General features: G+C 39.8%; 1 protein-coding gene across 2 annotated transcripts; it reads left to right on the forward strand.

The window, feature by feature from the left end:
• Nucleotides 1-100: 100 nt before the first annotated feature.
• MAGT1 (magnesium transporter 1) lies at nucleotides 101-9,635 on the forward strand. 2 transcript variants are annotated; one of them, XM_057370132.1, is made up of 10 exons: nucleotides 101-228; nucleotides 1,362-1,531; nucleotides 2,419-2,536; nucleotides 3,505-3,645; nucleotides 4,097-4,237; nucleotides 4,569-4,658; nucleotides 5,839-5,902; nucleotides 7,484-7,558; nucleotides 7,993-8,083; nucleotides 9,062-9,635. In XM_057370132.1, the coding sequence occupies exons 1-10, from the start codon at nucleotides 136-138 to the stop codon at nucleotides 9,075-9,077; spliced, it is 999 nt and encodes a 332-aa protein (XP_057226115.1). In that variant the 5' UTR covers nucleotides 101-135; the 3' UTR covers nucleotides 9,078-9,635. The 2 variants fall into 2 exon arrangements, with proteins under 2 accessions (XP_057226115.1, XP_057226114.1); XM_057370131.1 differs by lacking the exon at nucleotides 9,062-9,635 and having other exon boundaries at nucleotides 110-228; nucleotides 5,839-5,920; nucleotides 7,465-7,558; nucleotides 7,993-8,055.

Below are 9,635 nucleotides of genomic sequence, written 5' to 3' on the forward strand. Positions count from 1 at the left end.
TCCAGCTCGCCGCGCTCCCGCAGCTTCAGCCAATCGAAGGCCGGCGGCGAGGCGCGAGCCGGTGTTTCCTCCAATCGGCGCTTCGTGGGCGGGGCCTMGSTGCCGGCGGGGCGGGGCGGGCGGARCAGGACGGCTATGGCGGCGCTGCCGGTGCCGCTGCTGGGGCTGGTGTTGCTGCTGCTAGCGGGATGTGGCGGGCCCGGGGCCGCGGGACAGAGGCGGAAGGAGGTGAGACTCGCTGGGAGCCTCCGCGGCGTGCTGGGGCGGGTTCTTGCTGAGCGGGCTGAGGGCAGGACCGGCCAGGGCCCGGTGGGGTGGCCTGGCCTCACTTCACCTCGGTCCTCACCCGGAGGTTTGGCCGCCTCAGAGGGGAACTCGCTGGAAGGGAAGATCTTTGTTTCCAGGTTCTTAATTTCTTGTTAGGAGCACTGTAGGAATGTTGTCTTCCTACTGTAGRGGATTTTCGGAGGGGAGGGTGGGTAGTCTTTGGTTATATTCACTAAGGTGCAGCTTACTTCCACACACGTGATCTGTTGAGTTTGGATAAGTCCTTCTATGTAAGTGTTTATATTTGTGGCAGTTTTAGGTCAAGGAACAGTAATTTATTTTAATTTTCATGGTGGGGTTCTTGSGGCCGTCCTGTGCAGGGYCAGGAGTTGGACTTTGATGTKCCTACTGGCTCTCTTCCAACTCAGGGTATACTATGACGATTTCCTCTAACACATTTATCTGAAAAAGTATGTTAATATGTAGAGGAGTGYTTGATGACAAATGTAACATTTGGGAGTTTGTCAAATTAATGCCTTTTCTTGTAATGTTATAGAATCGMTTGTGTCCTGTTTAAGGAATATTTTAGTATTGAGCACTCCTGARTTCTTCAAATATGTTCTGAATTCAGGGTTTTTTTTTTCCAGCAGTGCTGAAGAGATGTTGAGCTCACTTCCACAGACCTTCCATCTCTGGTGTTGATTTCATTGACACAAGTTTTGAAAACTGAAACAATTTGTTGTTTAGTATTGAATAAATGCTGTAGAGGGGWTGGGAGCAGTTTGTACAACTGAAAGAAATCCTGCAATTAGCAGTGTGAGGAAGGGCYGGTGAGTCTTCACCAGCCTGTGTCTGGCTAAGTGCTTAAAGCTGTGTGTRTTACCAGGTGGTTAAAGTTAATGAATTATGTTAACATGACTGTCAAAAGCTTCTGTGAATGYTTTCCCCAAATCTTACTGAAGTATCACATCACCTGGTTGGTGTTGTCGTGAGATGCAGTGCAGATATTTGTTGTGCCAAATTAGAAACCTTTAAGATTGTACTGTGACACTGGAAAAAAAAACCCAACAATGGTGCTCTGACTTGATTTTCAGATGGTGTTATCAGAAAAAGTGAACCAGCTGATGGAGTGGGCCAGTAAAAGATCCGTTATCCGAATGAATGGAGACAAATTCCGACGCCTTGTGAAGGCACCTCCCAGAAACTATTCAGTGATTGTGATGTTCACTGCTCTTCAGCCTCACAGACAGTGTGTTGTGTGCAAGTATGARCTCCATTTAGTCCTAAATTAGAGCTTGAAAGTCATCTTATGCTTTGTAGGAAATTAAATTTAAGGATATGGTTGACCTTTCACATACATGGGAGGAAAATATATGGGCAAATAATAATAGGATTGTCTTAGCAGTTTAATGTGTGGGAATATGTGTGTAATGTGTATGTGAGAAAACAACATAATCCTTTTATCTCYCTCCTTAAATAAACCCTGCTGTGCAGAAACAGTGTTTGCTCTGATGGGCTTCTGGAGAAAGACACAGTGAAAGTTCAGCTGTCCTAGCATGAACTACTGAATAAATGTTTGTAGAATTATTGCTGGCCATGCAGCTTAAATGTTGCTCTTAATTAATATGTATACATATTAATTAATATTAATTAATTAATAAGCATGTATTAATATGCTTACAATTATAATATCCTTAACCAAATTATGGTTGTCCTGTAGTAATCCAGAGGTGGCAGAGGTCTGTGAGGATGATTTTAATACCTGGTCCGTTGAAATTACTTGTTTCCAGCCCCCTGATGTGGAAAACAGGGCACATCTGGCCATGTTTTGGTGCCCTGTGGATTGGTAAATCATGAGCAGCTGGGATCCATTTCACCTTTCAATTAGAAATTATGTCTGCTTRTGTATGTAGRSTCAACAAATCTTGCCCTTGTATTTAGAAAAGCRGCAGTGCCAAATGATTGACCTGATGGTAGATGAGTGTTTGGGCTTAAGTAATTTCATTAACACTTAAACTTTTTTTTTTTTTAGCCCTAGAAAATGAATAGGATGCACCCATTGGGGTGGGTGGACATAGCTCCTTCAGGTGCTTTATAACTCATGTTGTGGACAAATCCATAATACAGCATCTCACTTGGTGTGTTTTTCAGGCAAGCTGATGAAGAATACCAGATTCTGGCAAAYTCCTGGAGGTATTCCAGTGCATTTACCAACAAGATTTTTTTTGCTATGGTAGATTTTGATGAAGGCTCMGATGTGTTTCAGATGGTAATGTCTTTTTCTCTTCTAACATTGTTTTTAWCTTGGGTTTTGGGCAAGAAGGTAAAGATAGTACAAAATTTAGTGTTACAGCAAATAAAGGAATGAAAGGTTAAAATCTGCCACTCTTGGAAGAAAGATGGCCTGAGCCTATTGGTAGGAATATTAACAGAACTGACAGATGTGGAATAAGGTACAAGGGGTGAATTGGTTTCTTTGAGTTTTTTCCCTGAGTTTATCTCCTGCAATAACTTATGGTGTAAATCTTAATGGAATTCTTCTGTGGTACGTGAAGAGGCAAGATAGAAAGTACTTATATCATTAGTAACAGCTACTGCAATTTTTAGATTACTAGAGAAAGATAGATGAGTTTCTGGTATGGGTTAACTAATTTCTTTTCAAGTACCCAGTCGTTTTTCTCTTCTATTAACATTGTGTGACCATATTTTTTTCTCAAGCTGTGAGAACATTCCATGTACACCTGCAATTGTAGGTCACATTAATAGTTCATTCTAGTCTTGCAGATGTTAACTTTTTTTTTAAGAGGTACTAATCTTTATTTAATARGTACATGGTTTAGGCAGTGATACTTTATTAAATGGAAAATTTTGAACTGGAGAGTTRAAGAAGGATGTCTTTTTATTACTCTTTTWAATTTTTTCCTTAGTGTTACCTTTAAAACACATTCATCAAGCTGCAGTCTTTCTAGATTTGTATAATCATGTATTCATATTTTGCAGATTTCTTTATGAAAAATAGTGTTTAGAGAAGAAACAGATTTTAAAAAACATGCATGAAATATAGAAAGGCAAGCTGTGTGCTGTCTTTATTGTTTTTTTTTTAAAGTTACGGCCAATGAAATCAGAGAACTACTTTTTCTGATTCAGTAACTGTATTGCAAGACAGAAATGGATTAGAATTGTGTTTCTAAATAATCCTTTCATAGGCTGTATCTTCTGTGAACTCTCTCCCTGCAGCTGAACATGAATTCTGCCCCCACGTTCATTAACTTCCCAGCCAAGGGGAAGCCCAAGCGGGGGGACACCTACGAGCTGCAGGTGCGCGGCTTTGCGGCGGAGCAGCTGGCGCGSTGGGTGGCTGACAGGACAGACGTCCATGTGAGTACAGACACCTTCCCTCAGCACCCCTTGTGCAGGGCCAGCTGGGAAATGTCATCTGTCTTCTGTGGCTCCTCATCTGCTCTGAATAGCTCATCTACAAAATCTAGTTCAGACACACGACTGCATCTTTACATTTCCTTACAGTCTCTGGGCTGGTATTTTGTGTAATGCTGTATTTGAGAAGGTGGTAAACTCATCTCCTTTCTTCTCACTCTTTCTTAGAAGGAAAACAGTCTTTAAATTATTGAATAGGGTAAAGTTGTGTAAAACTGAAGTTATAGTATTGGTGGAAGAAACATTTCTTACTTCCCGAGTCAGATTTATTGTATAGAAAACCTGTGTGTGCCATATTTTTTTCACTCAATTATGTCGTGGGTTTTTATAGCAGGAGTGCAGGTATAATGTATAATCCTATTGAGAGAAAATAATTTCACTATCCTTTGTTCAGATCCGTGTGATAAGGCCACCAAACTATGCTGGCCCCTTGATGCTGGGGTTGCTGCTGGCTGTCATTGGAGGTCTCGTGTATTTGCGAGGCAGCAATCTGGATTTTCTCTATAACAAAACTGGCTGGGCCTTTGCTGCTCTGGTGAGTAATCATGACTCTTGTCTGCCTGTTGTATTGAGTTTTGTAGCAATTTAAGTTTTTGAAAGCTTCTGTATTTTAAGATTCTTAAAGCTGATAGAGGAAAAGGAGATGCAGTTAGTTTTACTTTTTGGTAGATTGATATGATCTTAGTCCTTTCAGCTCATTGGGTGCTTGAAAGCTCATTGAGATGCCTTTTGTATATAKGTAAAGTGGGACAATTCTTAGCCTGTGTTCCAAACCAATCACTTTGATAKGAAGTGAAAAGGTATCAGGTTAAATTAAAAAGAAAAAAAGAATGTTTACTGAATAGTGTTTCTTCTTTTCTTTTCAGTGTTTTGTGTTAGCAATGACATCAGGCCAGATGTGGAACCACATTAGAGGCCCTCCATATGCTCATAAGAATCCCCATACAGGACAAGTGGTGAGTCTTGTCTTTTACTGTCAGCCTTATTCTGCAGAAATACAGAAAATAAAATGAAGACAAGTCAGAGTGCAACTTCTGCTTTTCACWTCACTGTTTGTGAGTGAGACCAGCCTCTCCTGCAGTGARCAAGGCAAATCAACATGTGTTGTATCTCCAGTAGTAAAGGGATGTGATAGTTCTAAATTGCTTACAGCACAATAAAGGTGTTGATGTTGAGTCTTACATGCTAGAAGTCCCATTGCTGAGTGTGGTAATATTATCTTCAACCTGATCTTTTGAACTTATACATTCATGTAATGACTTCCATATAAAAACATCTTTCCTCGAGATGCTTGAGGTAAGTTATTATCTACTGACCTCAGATTTGAAGTTTTTTTTGGGAAGAATCTCTTTTTAACATGATTTGAAATATTCTACTCTGTTCATAATATAGAATGAGATGCACTGGGGAAGTACTCACAGTGGTCTGAGAGCATTGCATCTCCTTAGGTGCTTACACATCACATACTGGCTTTTCTCATGTTTTTACTCAGGGAATTAATTTGGTGAAATGTCCTTTCATGCCTGGTTAGATGAGTCAGGCCCTCTGTATTCTGTAGAAAATGGATCCAAGTTTTTTTTTTTTTCCCACTTAGAACAACATCACAACCATAACAGGATGTCCTATAGGGATTAAAAAATTGTGTTCTTTCACAAACTTCAATTTTTCTGTTAACCCAGATGTGAAAAAGATTTCAAATACTTGGTTCTGGAGCCATCTGAGTCAGGTTCACACACAGATTGATGGGATTTCCCCTAAGCTAAGCAGCAGTGTACACAACCTAAGGATCTCCATCAGGGAATGGATCAGATTTGTATCACATTTGGAAGCAGGAGGGCCTAACCTCATGGCCTAACCTCAGCCCAGCTGGACTGAGAATCTGGACCATGAAGGTTGTAGCTGCCCTTGTACTTACTGTAATCTGGATGGTATTTGGTAGAAAGAGGATCTTTGATTCTCTTGCGGCTCCCCCAAAAATCAGTGGTCAACTGCTGAAACTGTTTGTGCTTCAGCTGCTTTCTCCTAAAAAAAAAAAAAAAACAATGCAAACCCAGTTCCAGGCTGTATAGCTGTTGTTAATCATGTCAAAGTTGACTCCAGTCTTTTCTAAATTTAATTACTCTTTGTGTCTTACAGAATTATATCCATGGAAGCAGCCAAGCCCAGTTTGTGGCAGAAACACACATAGTTCTGCTGTTCAGTATCCTTCCTGTGAGAAGTATGTGGTTGGTGACAGTTTTTTGGTCAGCAAATGCTGCTGCCTTTTCTGTGGTGCTTTGTCATGGCTGTAATTGCCACCTAGCACTGATGCAGAAGCTTGTAAAACCTTTCTGCACTGACAACTGTGCTTTTCCTGTTCTTAAAGTTTAATAGAGAAACATTTACTGCTTTCTCATCTATTAACTACCAAACTGAATACAGCAYCAAAGATGTGGATCTTTGTGAAATCAGAAGATTTTTCAGGATACTCCCTGTTCCTCTGTGCATGTCTCTTTTCAATGTCACTTATTTCTTGCTTTGGTGCTGAATTCATTCCTCTGTTCCTGATCTTTTATTTCTTTGCTTACCTTCTTATAATCATRCCACTTGTTTGTGCTAATGATGCAGGATTTTGCCATGCTATCAAGAAAGGCAAGTGGAAGCTTTCAGATGGAGAGTTTTCATCTTTCTCATTTGTACAAAATTTTTTTCTTTGGGGTCATAGGAGTACCTTAAAAGTCAATGTTCTGCTTTTCTACTCCCATGTGTATGTTTTTGATCAATCATTTGTAAGTTTAGTAATTTCTGGCTGGAGCTTCTRTGTCTTGTCACCTGTATCAGCATTCCTTTATTTTTTATTCGGGACTTTTTCTTGTATGTAATTTTTAGAAATTAAAACGGGTGCTTGAGGGGGAACTTCTGATATTTTTCTATTACTGTATTTCCAATGCATGTGGTCTCTTTCAATGTAGAAACTTTTTGTTGGTGTTTATTTGTGTTACTGCTATCCATCACATTATGGACCCAACCTACCAGTTACTGGAGACATTTCAAATTTTTAAATATGGTGAGGTTTCTGTGGGTTGAAGTCACTTTTCTCCTGTGCTGAAGGTGAGCTGTGTCTGAAATGGAAAGATTTCCTKATGCAGTCAATGATTAGTATTTTTTCTTTCAGGAGGAGACATGGGACTGGACATCTGTAGTGAAATGGAATGAAATATTTGGGAATTMTGTCTTTTGTTCCCCTAGATTCATTATTTTGCTTTGCTAGGATTCATTCTTGGCAAATATCAGGTCTTTTGTGTTTGTGCTTTTTTAATTTTATGATCTTTAATTTCTTTTCCTATTGAAGAATTGGAAAAGAAATATTGCCCCTTGAARGACAGCCTGTTGGATTAAATACTGCTTGTCTTCTATTTGCTCTGTTGGCTGAGTGAATGCAGAAGCTGAATTCCTTTGGGGATTTTCCAGCGGGGTAGAGCAGCAGTAGGAGTGGACCAAACTCTGGGAAGGAATGCTGCTTCATTACAAGCTGAGATAATAAATGCATGTTTTTAATTTTGTCTGAAAACCTTTCAGCTTATATTTTTAGCTTTGCATTTATTTTCTCTTAGAAGTTGACATTATGAATGTCTTGCAGTGGTTTTTTTTCTCCCCATAGTTGCTGGTTTGGCTGGGAAAGGCTTTGATTTTTCCAGTGAGTTTTAATGCCCCAGGTATGGTGTGGGAGCTGAATTGAGATCAGTGAATGTGTTTTGAGTCCATTGTATTTTGTTGGTTTAGCCTTAAACAGCCTTTGTAGATGGTGGAGTTACTTTAGGAATGGTCCTTCTCCACGAAGCTGCTACTTCTGACATGGATGTGGGGAAAAGAAAAAGTGAGTACTGATACTCTCTCAAAGGCATATTCAGGAAGGGTGTTTGATACACTGTTTAACAGAAATGCTTTTCCACTGGGGGTTTTGGATGCCTCCCACCTCAAAGCCAAGGAGAATCATTTGGATTTCTGACAGTTTTTGGAGTTGCTTAGCAAACTGCAAGATCAGCTCAAACCTTTTTGGCACATGGAAAGAGATAAAGATGCTTTGCAACATTTTGCTATTAAGGGGGAGGACTTTTTTTTGCAAAGCATTTGTATAAATTGATGTGCAGAAGGAATTTGAAAGAAAATTAGTGTTCATTTAGTATTCCTCAATGACACTAATAGAGGCCTCATCTGACCAAATCTKTAAATAATGCAGAAGGCTTTGAAAGCCTGAGTCACTGTGGTGTTTTCTGTCACATTAGAGAATCTGACTCTGATCTCTTGCAGTTATGTGCATTGCTGGCATTGGCCTGGTGGTGCTGTTCTTCAGCTGGCTGCTGTCTGTCTTCAGATCCAAATACCATGGTTACCCCTACAGGTACGTCAGCCTGGGGCCCTGCAGCCCCTGCTCTCCTGGGCTTTGGGGTACAGCTAACCACTGTAGCTCTACTGGCTCATTTGGTAAGAAATACTCTTAAAAAATGCTCCATTGGTTTTTCAGAGTAGCAATATTGGTTGATAAAGTCTCCAGAAAAAACCAGTATTTTGTGGATATCAGGCCTTTTCAGTCTGGCTAAAGGAAAGATTGTGGAATTCTTCTTTTAATGCCATTACATATTGTAAAATATTTCTATTTTCATAATGATAGCTAGTTTATGCTGCCAACAAATTAGTTTTYCCCCCTACTTTTCTCTCCTGCTTGTTCATATATCTTCATTATTAATCCTTATTTGTGAAAACAGTGARGATGGCTGATGCCTTAAAGCTGTCTACATTTTGGGATTGCTTGTGTAAAGAGTCCAATACTAGTAGCTGACCACTTTATATATATGTGTGGCTGAGCCATATATCTTAGCTGTGTCTAATAGCTTTTATGCATTTTGAAGCAATAAATAAATAAATGTTGAAGGACCAGTTTCTAACAATTTTACCATCTGAAATGAGCTTAATTTGTCTGTAAAGCTAATCCAATAGACAGATATTATGCCCTCTCTGTGAGAAATATGTTCTTATTTAAAAATACATAAGTAATAAAACTTGTTATTTTATGGAGACTTTCCTCAAGAGCAGAAGACAGCTGAATTTAYCCTGTGTTTGGTAACTGGTCAGCTTTTATTCTGATCTCTTGGAATGATCTTAGGTACTGCTGATTTTATCGCGGGGAAGATGTGGTTGTCTTTGATTTTGAGTTACTAGAAACTCAATTTTAAGTGACTTCACAGCTGCTTTTGCTGTAGCTGCATCAGGCCCAGTTTTCATTGTGGTTTTCTTGGCATTTATAACAGCTCAGTGGAATGTTGCACACCTTTGTTTCTTACAAAATGAATAATAACGTTTGTTATTTTCTTCTTTGCAGTTTCCTAATGAGTTAAAGGATTCCAGAGTCTGTAACATCGGGAAGGTGGTGGCTCTGAAGCTGGATGTGGTRGAATGAGGAGCTCAATGTTTGTGGTTCGTGCTACCTCTGCTTACACTGACCGAGACAGTTAAACACTGAACCAAAGACGACGTGTAGTGCCTTAAATAAAACAAGCAATTTGCTCTGAAGGACGCAGAGTATTAAGATGCAATCTCTCTTTCACAAGCTTTACATCTTCTTAAGCAACTCTGCTTCTAGCAAAATTCAGAATGTAATGCTTCAAACTCCATTTCCATGGACTAACTAGAAACGGTACATTCAGTTCACTTGGATAATCTGTCTACCATGTTTCTTTCYCCCTTGAATTATCACCTTATTTCCTATTTGTGCATAGCAGGTGACAGCAGCTTTTCTGTCRTGCCTTTTCATGGTCGAGAAAACCGCTTCATGTACCTGGAAATCTTTTCCTTCAGCCTGTGTGCAGCCCTTGGAGCATGCTCCAGATTCTGGTGTGGAATGTGTGTATCCCAGAGCTGCATCTCATTTTTGAGAAGAGTTCTTAACTGCTGTA

Source organism: Malurus melanocephalus, unplaced genomic scaffold (genome assembly GCF_030028575.1).
Source record: "Malurus melanocephalus ecotype Western Australia unplaced genomic scaffold, MMel_1.1 scaffold_120, whole genome shotgun sequence".
Lineage (NCBI taxonomy): Eukaryota > Metazoa > Chordata > Aves > Passeriformes > Maluridae > Malurus > Malurus melanocephalus.